This window comes from Colletotrichum truncatum (genome assembly GCF_014235925.2).
Source record: "Colletotrichum truncatum strain CMES1059 chromosome Unknown Contig_0008, whole genome shotgun sequence".
NCBI lineage: Eukaryota > Fungi > Ascomycota > Sordariomycetes > Glomerellales > Glomerellaceae > Colletotrichum > Colletotrichum truncatum.
This window is the reverse complement of record NW_027222405.1, coordinates 1,638,172-1,652,833: the sequence shown is the minus strand read 5'-3', so window position 1 is coordinate 1,652,833 and position 14,662 is coordinate 1,638,172. Positions and strand designations below refer to the sequence as shown.

General features: G+C 52.5%; 3 protein-coding genes across 3 annotated transcripts; 1 reads left to right on the top strand and 2 right to left on the bottom strand.

The window, feature by feature from the left end:
* Positions 1-994: 994 nt before the first annotated feature.
* CTRU02_211943 (glucan 4-alpha-glucosidase) lies at positions 995-6,512 on the bottom strand (the record flags this gene model as incomplete). The annotated part of the gene is made up of 2 exons (XM_036725595.1): positions 995-3,418; positions 3,462-6,512. 2 exons carry the CDS (start codon positions 6,510-6,512, stop codon positions 995-997), a joined length of 5,475 nt encoding a protein of 1,824 aa, XP_036582800.1.
* A 1,714-nt stretch (positions 6,513-8,226) lies between these two features.
* Positions 8,227-8,961, bottom strand: CTRU02_211942 (uncharacterized protein; the record flags this gene model as incomplete). Its single annotated transcript, XM_036725594.1, has 1 exon — positions 8,227-8,961. The coding sequence occupies one exon, from the start codon at positions 8,959-8,961 to the stop codon at positions 8,227-8,229; it is 735 nt and encodes a 244-aa protein (XP_036582799.1).
* Positions 8,962-10,980: 2,019 nt separating this feature from the next.
* On the top strand, positions 10,981-11,871 carry CTRU02_211941 (endonuclease exonuclease phosphatase family protein; the record flags this gene model as incomplete). The annotated part of the gene is made up of 1 exon (XM_036725593.1): positions 10,981-11,871. One exon carries the CDS (start codon positions 10,981-10,983, stop codon positions 11,869-11,871), a length of 891 nt encoding a protein of 296 aa, XP_036582798.1.
* Positions 11,872-14,662: the final 2,791 nt, after the last annotated feature.

Below are 14,662 nucleotides of genomic sequence, written 5' to 3'. Positions count from 1 at the left end.
CCCCCCCCGTGTTCGCCATTTCAAGTGGACTCGGAATGATGTTCTATGGTTCCCTAGTCGCAAGCCGGCCGACGTAACCAGCTTCGCTGTTTGTTCATCCATTCGTTCATTTTAATGTTCTTTTGCTCGCTTTGCTACTTTCTGAACAAAGGCCTACCTACCATGAAAGTAGGCCGCTGTCACTAAAATAGTGATGATGTGCGCTTCTCGGATTGACAGCAAACGTGAAAACTGCATTCTACTTCTAATAGCTTACATCCTCTACTCACTTTACTCCTAACAACTTGTCGCGAATCTTGCTAGTGTTCTGGCCATCTTGACCCCGACAATGGGAAGGATCAATTGCAGATTTCATCAGTTCAAATTTCACGGTTTGGAGTATTCTGATTTCTGACGTTTAGGTTTTCAGGTCGCGCCAAGCTTGATGTCCTTTCTCACTGTGAACTCGAGATCTAGGTATCAGGGCATTGTGGTAGTCTCGCATTATACAAATATTCTGATGGATTGATTAAACCGACGCATGGTACTCAGCTGAAGCAAAATTTGCCCAAAGACTTACACGCCTGACAGATGAGACTGAGTAACTATCTATATTGTGACGGCTCCAACCGTTATTCACGGTCATCTATCTCATCCCGCTCTTCATCTCCTCTCTTCTTTCTCTATCGCAGTCTGCCCAAATTGCATGCGCATTATTAAGACATGGGCAGAAACTCACCGCGATGCGAACAAATGATTAATCCCAAATACTACCGCCATAAATAATAGGTCCTTATATGAACATGATGAAGACGCATCAGTAATTCTATACATTGTACAATGTGAAAAAGAAATCGGTATCATGACCCTATAACCCTCCGATCCTCCTAACACCATAACGCTATGCCATCCAAAAGCCGAGTCGTAACCCGACATGCACAAGGCGAGCCGCAGCTCGGGGGAATCATAACGTAAAGGGTGAAAAAAAAAAGAAAAAAAAAAGAAATGAGACGATTTACTCTCTCAACTCTACCTCCTGGTGGACGAGCCGCAACACCCACGAGGCCTCGGCGACGCTGGAGCACTGGAAACACCACTTCTTTACAGAGCCAGATGCTCCGCCTGTCTTAGGGGCGACGCCGATCTCTCCGCGCTCATCACGAAGCTCTTCCCAGATTCCGCACACAATACCCCTGCTGCCCATCGGGGTGAAACAGCCACTACCAAGCACGGCATCGAGAACAATTTTGGGCTTGTCCTTCTTTGGCATGGCGGTGACGGTGACGCGCTTCTCGAGGCCGTGGTTAGCGCGGAGCTCCTGATGCCAGCCGGGCGGCGGGCGGCGGATTTGCAGGATACAGTTGCCGTAGTCTTCCCATTTTGTCGACGTTACAAGCAGATGAAGGCGGATCTTAATGTTATCAGATGATAATGGGCTACGTATAGAAGAAGAGTAGACGCTGATGGACGGCGAACGAGGGTAGTTATTGGAGGAAGAGTCGGACGTGTACAGACTGTTGTTGCCAGAGAAGGAGTGTTGCTTGTCAAGGGACGACCGAGCGATGTTAAATGTCCCTGCGCCTGTGAGGCGTTTGAGAAAGCTAGAGGCAGACAGGCTAGACGAGGGAGTACTGCCGTCTTGGGATTGAGACGGAGCGCGGGCAGACGCGCGATAGCTGTTCTTTCTCCCGAACCAGCTGCGGCGACGACTGCTGGTGTCTTCCGTCTCTTCGGAAGGTCGCTCACCGAAGGACTTGAAACGGGCTTCGTTCTCAAGCTGAATGAACTTTTGATTGTTGAGACGAGCGTGGTGAACGGCCATGTAAAGATTAAAACATTCCGTACTGGACGGGCAGCGGAAGCGGAAGTTACCACCGCCGATACTCTTGTTTTTGCAGTTATCCTTGACTGCGGAGCGAATTTCAAGGTCGACAACAGTGGATTGACGGAGTAGTACCAGGGGGGTGAGCTCGAGGGAGAGGATAGGCAGGTCCGAGTGACCCCCGGGGCTGATAACCAACGAATAGGCTTCGACTACACCGGCGGCGACCTGAATGGAGCACGGCTCGGCAGAGATATCCTTCCACTGACCCTTCTTCTCATTCCAGTACGATATAGAAGCGATATACTTGGTGTAGCTTTCTGAAGTCTTGCGGCCGTAGAGGCCGGCCTGGGATGCCGAATTGGACGGCGTCAAACTGCACACAGAGGATACCATAGATTCCTGAGCATATGGTTCGTTGAAAGTTCGAGGGACAGTCTCTGGAAGTGGTTCCAGTTCTGATTCCAGTTCTGGTTCCAGCTCCTCTTGCCCTGCCACCACCTCTGGTCGTGGCTCACGCTCTAGCTCATGGCCCGGAATTGGCTCCGGCTCTCTAATACTGAAACCTAGTTCTGTCTCTGGGATATCATCCTCAAACTCATCTTCAGATGACTCCCAGTCTGAACCTGTTTCGCTCTCGGACAACTCGGTGACAGAATCGGCTGTGTCAGACGACTCCTCAGACGGAAGATACTCATGCTTCAAGGGAGACGAGCCCCGCCGCTTCACGCGGGAGCTCTGGAGATCTACAGGTGGCAGTAGCTGTGGCGACTTGGGGCCCAGGGAGCGGTGAATGGGAGGTGGGGGAGCACCATCTTCTCGGTAAGGGGTAGTATTAGGGGCGGCCCTTTGCTTGCTTTCATCCTCATATGTGTCTTGCGTAGGCGTCCTCTCGGGAGACGGACTTCGAGGGGGGGTGCTCCGGTTGTGGTAGCGGTTGGGAGTCGATCGCTTCGGTGTGACGGGCTCGGGCGATGCTGCGCTCCAGTCGTAAAGCTTGCCACCAACGGGTATATCCACCCTTGTTGGAGACTCGGGTAACTCGTCAACAACAGACAGTCGCTCCTTGGGCGGGACCGGGTTTGTTCCAATAATGTCAAGCCAGTCTGCCACCTGCTCATCGTTATCAGTGACAAGGTTCAATAATTCGTACCATTGTCTGCCGTTGTGAGTGCCCTGAACCATTAAAACTAGTTCAAATCTTGTGTCTCCTCGACGGGCGGAAATCACGGTCATGGGCATTGGGGGAAAGAGGAGCCATGTTCGTCGGCCACTCCCCGTTTCGCGAATAAGGAGGTCGCCTCTGTCATTATTCGCACCCGGAAGATCCCGGTGAACGAGCTCAACCTGACACTCGAGTCTCTGCCCGTTAGAATGCGCCAGGCTGAGGGAAAATAGATCCTTAGCGTTGACTTGTCGCTTGGGATCAATTTTGACTGATTCCATTGGGGCAAGGGTTCTTAGATCGCGAATCCTGGTAGTGTCTGTGTTTATTGCGTCCTCATCGGCCAGTCTGGCAGACTCTTCTTTATGTCGGCGGCGACACATCTCCTGCAGAGCATCGTAATCCCCTACCAACGTGAGAGTGTCGTAGGAACCGATGATAGCGTGAACGCCCTAACCTTGTCAGTCACATTCGTCGCCAGGATAATGGTCTTACCTTTGTTAACTTCGCAAGCGTCCGGATGCGAAGAAGGGGCCGCTTTAGCAAGTGCGCAACGTCAACCCTCTCACCATCTTCGTTGATCACGTCGCCTTCGGCATTGCGTGGGAGGGCATTGATAAGGGAGTCATTATCGTCAAGCCGGTCAGCCGCCGGGGCTAGGTTGACAATAAGGTCTTGGAAGCCAAGGCGCCACGCGTCCATATAGCTTTGGTAGATTGGGGACGTAGTGTGTAGCCATGAGATCAGTCGGTTAATATCGGTGTGTGATGCTCTCTTGTGAGCTGCCTTGAGCTTTTCCAGGGCAACTCCCATGTTAACAACAGATTTTGCCATGCTGTTTGCCTTACGGCCGGGTGACTCGGGGCCAAACAGATCTACAGCGCTTGCCGAGTCGCCTTGGAGAACAGTTGAGAGAAGGACAGGGATGACGCCGTCGACCAAAGTCTTGAGCTCTCTCTGGTACAAGTTTTCGTCATCCGAAAATTCTTTAAGCAAATCATGCACAGTAATCTTATCAGGATGGTTGGCAGCCTTCCTCACACTAGGTCGCGGTCTGACGCTTTTAAGGCTGCCCGGTACCTGGCTATCGTCGGGTAAGGAGAGAACCGACACAAGGTCGGAGTGTTTGGTGAGTCTCCTCTTCAAACCGGACTTGCTACTCCTCCTTCGCGAAACTCCTGTGTCTCTTGTGAAAGCAGTAGTCTGGGTGATGGTGGTTTCTGACACTTGGGATGTCATATCGGACTCGTAGGCGCTATAAGTGTCGGCGGATCCAACAATAGTAGATAGCTCATGCACGCCGTTTGTCGGCGGCTTGCGTCGTGGCATTGGGGTTCTGTCTTCGCGCAGAGAGGATTCATCCGAATACGTTCGATCACTGTATGACCGGCTAGAACCAGAGGAGCGTCGGCGTTCGTTGCGCCGCCAGTCGTCATCTTCGTCGTAGCTATCGTATTCCTCCAGTCGTCTTTCCTCCTCACTAATGTACTTGGATGGAGGAGTCTGGTGCCCACTTGACTCCCCTCTAAATGCTTCTTTCAAGATCTCGCGAAAGGGCTTCTTTACTGTTTTAATGGGCGATATCGCCCCTCTTGTGGCAGCTCTTCTTCGTAGTCCGGCAGACGGTGACGGTTTCAACTTTTCATTAGATTTTCCCTCGGATTCTTTAGGAAACATATTCTCGTCATTCTCGGTCGACGCCGTCAAGTCTGTAGACAGATCTGTTGAGAGGTCCGTGGATAGGTCTGTGTACGTCTCTGTTGACTCTGTCGTCTGTGTCGTTCCTGTTGTATCTGTCGTCTGGGTTGTTTGCGTCGCATCTGTTGTTTGCGTGGACTGGGTAAGTTCCGTTGACTCAGAGAGCTCTGTCTTCGTTGGAAGAGAAGACCTTCTCTTCTCATCACCTGACCGTTTGCGACTGTCGGACCGCTCCTCGGACTTCTTAGCTGCTACCTTATTTTTTGGCTCCTCCTTGGACTCATCGATGAATGGATCAACAGTACCATTGAGCCACTTTTCGATACTCGGCGGCTGGTTTGCTACAGGCTGCTTAGGAGGCTCAACTGCGTCATGTAGCATCTTTTTTCCTTCACTGACCACCTTCTTGAGCACATCCGCGGCTTTGAAGCTGGGATTGCGCTGAGCCTTCCGCCTTGTCTTGCCGCGTTCAAGCGGGAGATCCAGTTCGCTAAATGCAGAGAAGCCAAATGGAATCTCCTCTAGCGGTTTGGCACCGGGTGCGCTCGTCACTGTGGTTGGTGCAAGCTCTGAGTTGTCTTGCCCTGCCTTGACTGCTGACTCTAAACTGCTGATACCTGACTTGTCATCTGGTGGAGGCGGAGCGCTCTTCTTACGACTGACTTTCCGCGTCCTAGATGGCTTCCTGGTTGGTGTTTGTAAATAGCTTTCATCATCTTCGATGACCTCTATCCGATCAGACTCATCCTCTTCAACCACCACTATGTGGTCCGAACCAGGTTGTGAGCTAGCCCCACGACTGTGATCTCTTGATTTGGTAGCCTTTGGTTTCTGAAGACCCGAGCCCTCAGATGGCGTCTTGATGGGTGCGACTCGAATGCCATCGTCATCAAGCTTCTTCCGCAGCGGCGTAACCCGAATGCCATCATCATCGGCCTTTGGTTTCTTAGGTGTCGACTGGCGGTCATGAAGCTCCTTAAGTCTCGCTTGTATTTTGCTACCGTCCAAAGAGTCTGTTGACTTTGAGGCCCTGTGCTTAGGTGGTAATTGATCTGGCATTTCGACTTTCATAGCCCAGTCCTGAATTTTCTTGGCGACCGGCGCCTGGATTGGAGTCTTTTGCACGAAATCTTTTGGAATCGGACTTGGACTCGGACTTGCGTCCTTCTTTGGCGATTTAGATCGAGACGGGCTTCCCTTGTTCTTCTTGGCCATCCAATGGTCATCACTGACAACACGTTTCTTAGGGGGCGCCTTCGCTTGTCCGGTGGGGAGAACCTCGACAATCTCCTCCTTTTCTTCAGCCGTTTCATTGTGTACCTCAACCTTCGGTACCGAACGTCTCTTCTGCCTGAGTTTGATTCTTACGCGATCATCTTCTGTGACACTTTCCGTCTCGTTTGGGAAGGCGATCTCTGTGGGCTCGCTCGGGGTAGCCATCGGGTCACCCGCAGCCATGGCGGCAGAATTTGCTTTTTGCCATTTGTTCACTCGGTCCCTGACACCACCAGGCTGCTGGATCTTTGCAACGGCAGCTTGCCGCATTTCAGCCCTCATCTCGGCTTTGACTGCGTCGAGGCTCATTCTGCGCTTGCGGTCGGCTGCAAGCCGCTGGGGCGACGGGCGTCCTCTGAGGAAGTCGGCAAGAAGGGTAGGAGGTTCGGGTTGTTTTCTCGTCGTGTTGGCGCGTGGTCGGGCGGGCGCACTCTTGGGAGTCGTTGGGCCAGCGGCAGCCGCTGTCTTGCGGGGAGTTGCCGGCGCATTGTTTTCATTCTTTGGGGTGGATGGTTTGCTTGTCGCCGCCGCGACACCGGGCGTTTCTGGCTGTTCGGGAGGTTCGGAAGACATGGTCTATTGTGTGTTGGGATAGTTCCACAGAGGACAGGAAATATTGTACAAATGCGTCCCTTCTCTAGATGACGTGCGAATAGCAGACTCGAATGAAGTGCATACTGCAGAAAGGCAAGACAGTCTCGAGAGCAGCTGCTGTTTGAGTTGAAGTGGGAATTCAAGGAAAGTCAAGAATCCAACTAAGGCAAACAGGAAGAAGGGGTGGTAAAAGAGTAAGGGATTGAAAGTGAATCAAACCCGCGAATGTAGGCTGAGGCCGGAGTGCAGGCCGCAGAATAGATGAGGAACAGCCAGTCGGCTCCCGAGGCGATACGCTATGCGCGGGCAGAATGCATCGAGAGGGCAGATTGACTACAGCGAGATGCGCAGAGGGGTTGATTGTATTGTATCAGGGTTGGTGTATTGAAAATGCCCGGTGAGGTCGATTTCTGACGAGCAAACCTGCCCAATGGACCCCGTCGTTGAGCTGGCACTGCCGGAGTAACCAGCAAATGTTGACGCCAGAGCTTAGACATAAACAAACCTCTGCAGGTGGGGCAAGTCAGCACCTTGGTCCTTTGAACGAGGCACTAATCAGCAGTAAAGTTAATGGCACAAGGCACAGACATCCTGGCCAGGGGCCAATCAGATGGACCAGTGGAAGCCTATAATGCAGGCCTTGTCATGGCTGCCAGGGAAGCGGTCCTCTCACTAGCGCACACCTACCCCGGTACGGCGTAGCGGCCTTGCAAAACAAGAGAAAAGCTTCGGGATGGGGGAGGATCGTTACAAGGATCCCTCGTCTGAGCTGTCATTGTTTTGCCTGTCCTTCGTCTTTGCATTCGGGGCTTGGGGTTTTGACAGACCCCATCGACCATCATTTCCCCCCTCAGCTCGTCAATCTCAGTTCCAACAGCAGCCTCTCGCCAACAGATCGGATCTCGGATGTTTGCAAGAACCCACCCATCAACATCGTGGGTAGGAGGGGGTGCGAAAGAAGATGGCGAGGAGGAACAGCTAATTCACGTTGTTCACTGTCTAGACCAATCTCTTGAGAAAAACTAGCGTTGGAAAAGGCTGCACCGAACCCCCATCAAGCAACCTGGCCGCCACCAACAGCAGTAGTCATCCCTATCTTTCCGGTATCCTGTAGAAGCCAGGGATTGTTGTGTTGGAGCGCTGCAAGCAATGGCCCGCTTGTTCACGATGAGATGTCCGATATGCTAGAAAGGAACTCGACATTCACACCTCATATTTTGTCAAGGTTTCTCCTATAGCCACATTTCGCCCCCGCCACACACTCCATCCTGTTTTGAATGTCCTCAAGCACAAGTGTTGTCTCAGACGTTGCAGTGGGAATATCAACGTTTCATCACATGTCCGCTCAAACCACGGCACGTGGCAAGACGTTTACAGGCGTTGACCCGGTTGAAGCTGCGTGATATGTGCGGAATCCAGATCGCTTGCTCAATCCACCAGAACTGAGAGTTATTGATTCTAACCGAGTTCTGATCGCATTATTCGCATCACACATTATTAAACCAGAATTTCTCGCTAGTGGTGTATTGATTATGTATCATTCGTGTATTCAAAACCCTGTTACCGCTCAGAATGACGGGTATTGTATAGAGTCCCATCCATGCAACTGACCAGCCCTGCCCGAGGACGTGTATCAAAGGAAAAAGCCACCCAATGTAAAGCTAACCCTAACGCCTTGTAATGCTGTGATTTCTTACTCCTCTGCGGGTAAGAGAAACCGAACCTTCTTCTTTGGCTTTGCAGCCTCTACATCTTTGTCCATGTTTATATCCTCGCCGTCAACATCACTGGCAGCGCCGACGCTGCTACCCATCTCACTAAGTAGTTCTTCTTCTGTCTCTTCTTCGATAGACCACACGTCTGGGCTGGGCTCGCGCCATAAGTGCTGCTGCTGCTGGCGATGCCGGAATGACACACTGTGCTGCCGGCCCCGCCCCCCAGGACGAATAGAGACACGGTCCCGAGCTGGCGGAGATGGTGACAGCAGTGCATCCGAGTGTGTCTTAAGTCGCGGCTTGGACTTGATACCATCGATGGTGAAGTCTCGCAGGCTAAAGGGAATAGCGAAGTCTTGGGGAGCGAACCGTATGTAGTCCTCTTCGTCTTCTCCTTCCGGTGTGGCCAAGTCTGAAAGATCGGGCACCGGTGGCGACATGCACCTCTTGGATTTATTCAAACTGTCGAGGCTTGAGGGACTAACACTGCGGACAATCTCTCTGGGGTTGTTGTCTTCAATCCCCGCGTCAAAGTCCATCATGTCGACATCGTCTGCATCCTCTAAATCAGGCGCCGGCGTGAGGAAGTATGTCAGAGGATCTTCGTCAATATCGTCAAGCGAGGGATATTCTTTGGGAATCGTTGGCGCCAGTCGCACCTGAGTGGGTGGCCACGAGTCCCGTCGGGTTGGTGAGGTTGGTGTGTGAGGCATTGTGGTTGACTGAGTTTTACCGTTGTTCGTTGTGTCGAAATGAATAAGCGTCCCAGCAATCACGGGAAGGCCGTGCCGGCCTGGCCGGCTCAAATGTCGCGCCAAACGAAAGTAATCTAAACTGTGCCTATACAGCACGTATCGAAATGCAGCGTAGTGTCATGGAGACGGTTGAAGGCATGAGGGGATGGCTCATACTTATAGCCGCATCGCAGCCTTGACAAGGCGGACGTTTGTGATCTGCCTGATCCTACACCAGGGCCAACCACACCAACAAGGATCCACACTGGCTGGTGATTCGGTTCAGTCATATCATAGGGTTACCTAGTATGGCTGGATGAAGGTGGTCACCAGCGTCTATAGTCTTGCGCTGAGGTCTCAAAATCGCGGGGCAGCCAGCCACCGCCAACCCCCACGTGGAAGAAGCCTATGAGAGCGTGACTCTTCAACCGCCATCACCAACAAGGAAGAACTATATGGTGCCAGAATAAGAGCTACGCGTCCAAAAGTGGTGGTAGGCTGAGCTCAGGGCTGGGTTCCGCATTCGTTCCATCATAATTCACCCAGAGCTGCCAAAAACTGGCATTTTGGTTACTTCGCGTTGGCCCGTGAGGGTGTTGTCAGGTGCGCGACTACGGCGGCTTATGAATAAGCTGAGACAGCCAGGCAACCACCACGCATTTCGGCTGGTGGCCGAGTCAAGCATATGACTACTTCTACCCACCACAGCCAACCGAACGTGCCGGCTATCTCGCACTAGGACCTCCTCGTCTTTCGAGGCCGTAAAATGCAGCAAGGAATGCATGAGGTCGAGTTTGCTAGACCGAGTGAAGAACAGGTTTTGATGGCCTTCTCATGCCTGTTAGAAAACTGGCGTACCTTGCATGACGCCTCGAGGTGGCGCATGTGAGTCAAGTCGCGGCCTCACTGAGCATTTGAAAATTGCAAATCGCCTTCCTAAGTGAAAGTCGCCTTGTCTGGGCTCAACTAGTTCCCTCATCAAATCCCCCAGCCTCAAAGCAAGGGCGCCAGTGTGCATGAACTGCTCCGAACTAGATACGGTGAAACGAGCACCAGTTGTTACCCTTCAAATATGCATGATAAAAAGTGATGAACAAGAGACGACAATGGCTGGTTGAAACGAACCCAACCGTAGCCTGTCTCAGCTTTCAAAGTCATCTGTTTCTACGCTGCGTACAGATTGCGTCATGGCTTATATTTTGACAGGGCCGGACAAACTTCCACTTAAACTAGAGCTGCTGCCATCCCATGAGGCCTGAATCAAGGGCCAAAATGGGATTCCAAGTACGGGCCGTGAGAGAACGTGACCGGTATGCGGAGTCTCCGTGTCGGCATCAGCCAGCCCCACAAACCAGCTTCCTGGGATCGGGTGACACCAATGTTCACTGATTTCTTCGAGTGGTGAATAATCGACCGCGAGTGAGATGGTAGCCTCCGCTTACCGTCCCACGTAAGAGGGCACCGCTGTAGTTTTGGGACATCAAAAGGAGGGAGTCGAACTCACCTTATTATTGGTACTACCAGTATGATCACGTATGAACATGGGAACGGCAGGTGCGGAGAAGAAATACGCGGGGACGTAAGCAGAACTGTCCAGGTATGAGGACAAGAGAATGTTCCGGAAGGCCGATTTCTGGCAATGACGAGCAGTTGATGAAATGGGGGTGTGGCCCAGCTGGATACTCCAGGATGGGTGAGCAGTTGCCCCAGCTGTTCCAAGAATACGGGAGCTTGGGCCATTGCCAGTGTCCCTCTTCTCCGGTTCCAAGGTCCGCCACGTGACCCACTCAACGGTCTGCGACGGAGGAAGGAGGATGCCTGCCTGTCTCCGTTTCATGCTTCAGCTTTGTTCGGACGTCTGAGGTTCTTTTGACGACACAGGTAGACTGATTCAAATGCAACGGTCTGGAAAACTTGCTGTTTTTTCTTCATCCATCCCGTTTGAAGAACGCTCAAAGCTTTGCAGTCTAATACCTCACTAGCGCAAGCCTCTTTAATATGCTTATCCAGCTTCCGTCAAATTCGACTTCCTCTATGCTGCTTCGCCTGGTCAGCCAAAATGTCCGCTACGCCACGAAGCACCCGACTCCAAAGGAAAAGCCTTGGAATGTCCGCGGTCCTAGGCTCGTTAACCAGCTAGATTTCATCACAGCCGGCCACGAGTCGGCCTTTATTTGCCTCCAAGAAGTGCTGTACTCGCAGCTAGGGGAAATTCAGTCCTATCTTGGCTCGAGCTGGGCACACATCGGAGTTGGCCGTGATGACGGTAAGCAAGGTGGCGAGTTCTCCCCGGTGTTCTACCAAGTCGATCGCTGGGATTGCGAGCGGAACGAGACATTGTGGTTAAGTAAGACGCCCAACAAACCATCCAAAGGATGGGACGCTGCCCTTAACCGCGTCGTCACATTAGGCGAATTTGTCGATAAGCAAACAGGTACAAGATTGGTCGTCATGAGCACCCATTTCGACCATCGTGGTGTTGTGGCCCGCGAGGAAAGTGCCAAATTGCTACTCAAAATCGCCCGCGAGTGGAGCAAAGGTGCGAACGGAAAACCACCCACGACACTACTCCTCGCCGGAGATTTTAACAGCACGCCCGAGGATAGTGCATATAAGACGATGGTCGCGCCAGACTCGGGCATGGTTGATGTTTCAGCTCGTGTACCAAGCGATAAACGGTACGGGAACGAGATAACATACACCTCATTTGATGAGCCGAATGAAAAGCCAGGACGGATCGACTTTGTTTTTATTAAAGATCCAAGTCCAGCCACAGTGAGGACATTTGGTGTATTATCAAACAAGTTTGACGATGGCATCTACCTGTCTGACCACAGACCTGTGGTTACCGACGTAGAAATCCCCGTCTTACGGAGGACCAGCTCTTGATCGATCCGAGATGGTGGCGTAGCATAAGTACAAAGCTACATCATATTGGTAACGCAGGGAGGCAGATCGAGATTGATCGTTCTCCGACATTTCTGCACGCTCAAATCTTTGGCAGCGTCAATGGTTAACTTTAAACTGAAAGCATCGAAAGGAAAAATTCAAGTTTTGGTAAACAAAGGCCTCTTACAGCTGATAAGAACGCCATCCCGAAAGCTCCCGCGCCGTATTCAGTTCGTCTAAAGTCGAATTGACGTGTACTGTTTGGCAGGCAATGTTATATACGTAGTATGGCGTCCTGAACACCTTTTGGCAGTGGCGTCGAGTGATCGAGGCGAAAAGGCGGTGTAGTTCCGTGTGGTGTTGGGTCTGCGTTTCACAGCCAACGAAATGTGTAGACCCGTCCGCCTCAAATATCCAGACAATTTAGACTACATACGTTTTGGGATACAGTTCATTCCTGGCCCTGTGCGTCTCAGAACAAAGGTCAGGGCTCGCGACCAAATCGTTTCCCCATAGGTAGCCTTGATTCTGCGATTGCAGCTCAAACTATGCAACCATGGCGTGCATCTAGATCTAGAATCTGATGCTTACATCGACATCAATATCGACAGCCTCCGTAACTGGCAAGACTAACAACCCGAGACAGAGCGTTGGTTGACTGTTCCTCTGTTCACAATCACCCCTGCACCACATACATATTTGACGAGGCGATGCTCCACACAGAAATATAGCCAGTATCTGTCGTCAAATGGAGCTACCAGAGGCTCCGGGAGGGCCTCAGTCGCCCCCGTTCCGGCATGTCCTCGCGCTAGACGGACGAACCGGGCAGGTGGCATTGTTAGGGAGTGTATGGCATGCAACCGAGGTCCGCAGAATGCTGACTAGAGCTCGACTGGTACTCGCTAGTGAATCAACATGGGTCGGAGGAGGAGGAGGCGGCGGTGATTCAAGGCCACGTTAAAGTCAACGGCGAATTAGAAGAGGACAGCATTGACTGTGGCAATGTCTAGAAAGCACTGCACTACAACGACTGCAGCGATGCTGATCGGTCCGCCCACGATATCAATGTACCCAGAGCATCATGGCTGCGGGCACCGTACCCCGAATCGACATGGAGGACCTAAAGGGAGCTGCAGTGTTCAGCAACGTGATGCCATCTTACATGGCCAACGTGGAGCCAGGCCCTACCTAGACCATAGGGAGAACCATTCATGTCGGAGATGGAACAATGACTCCCAGTGCCCGTCCCGGGTCCGCCCTATGAGAAGAGAGAGCGGGCCCGGCTTTGCAGGAGACTACATTTCAGGCCGAGTGGGTCGGGCGATGATTGGGCTCTCCGGGGCGGGCAAATGCGTTGGCCTCCAAAACCTGCACTATGTGTATGCTTTGTGCAGTCTCTGCTAGTCAGGACTGCGAAGGCAGCAGGTCCCCTAGGAGAGCACCGAGGGGTCGAATATGTCTCCTGATGCTTGGTCTGGGGATGATCTGGACCTTGATCCCGGATGGCGCACCAGTGCCTCACTCGACCTCCATGATGAATATTTCGATTTTCTTTTCGCGCACAACTTGACGAGATGTTACTAGCTTTGAAAGACCAAAACCCGTTTTTTTGCCAAACTACGTCGAGTAGAATTTGAAAGCGCGGCAAACGATTGGACCTCGTCTCGCGTCTGTCAGCACATCCGTCCGTTGATACCCAAAAGCCAAGCCCGGTGCAGGGTCGGGCACGAAAGCCAGCAAGAGGCAGAAAAATTCAACCAAAAAGGGCTCAGCACACCACACACGGCGGCGCTCCGTCATCATCAAGTGGCCCCTCTCCAAACTCGTTCGGCCCTGGAGGTGGATCTCCCGCGCACGCGGAGGCTCCCAGCCAGATTCCAGCAGCCCACGCAGCCCAAGGGAGCCCATCCACCCATCCATCCATCCATCTATCAGTCTCATAGAGAGATATGGGCGGCGTGTTTCTTGTTCTCACACCCCAGAGGATCCGCTAGGTCTATAACAATTTGATTCTCGAACCCCAGCGCAGCATAGCAAAATTGACTCATCTGTGGTGCACAAGACGTCAGTGCCTTTTTTTTTTTTTTTTTTTTCGGTCATGACTGAATTCGAGTGACAGCTGGTGCCACAAGAATAATCTTGGCTCACAAGGGACCCATTGCAACGGTCGCGGGCGGGAAGAAACGAAGACAAGCTTCTCCACAGTTGGGCCTGAGTGCTTCTGGCGCGCTCTAACTTGAAGGGCGACGATTTGCATCAGCGCCAACACAAAGCACCCGAGGCCAGGGGCCGGCCAGTTTCCAGCTTTGCGGTCAGTTGTTGAGTCGAGGATTCCCTGGTTTCGTCAGGGAGCAACAGCCAACAGGCGCTGGATAAGAACGCCAGCTGAGCTTCCTTGCTCCCACGCGGTGGAGCTGAGGCTACTGTCTTAGCTTGTTGTCTGGGACCGATCCATTTCAGTCCGGGAACCCAAGAATCCCACTGATTCCGATACGGGCAAGGGCACCGGCGCAGGGAGGTTGACAGACAAGTTCGCCCGGTCTCCAGACCAACTCCATTGCCTGTCTCAGTTCCCTCCAGCATCGCCAACCCTCCTTGACAGCTACGTACAGTTCCCGGAATCCGAAGCCAGAGCCAAACCATTGCAGCTCCCGCAGTAACGCCCCCCCTCGTCGGGTTTTCAACCACGCTGTCCGGTCATTAGGGTGATACTGGACGACGGCAGAGGGAGCCGGGTAACCAGCGACCCCATCCGCTGTCAGGTTCTTTTCCTCACTGCGAACACGCCCCT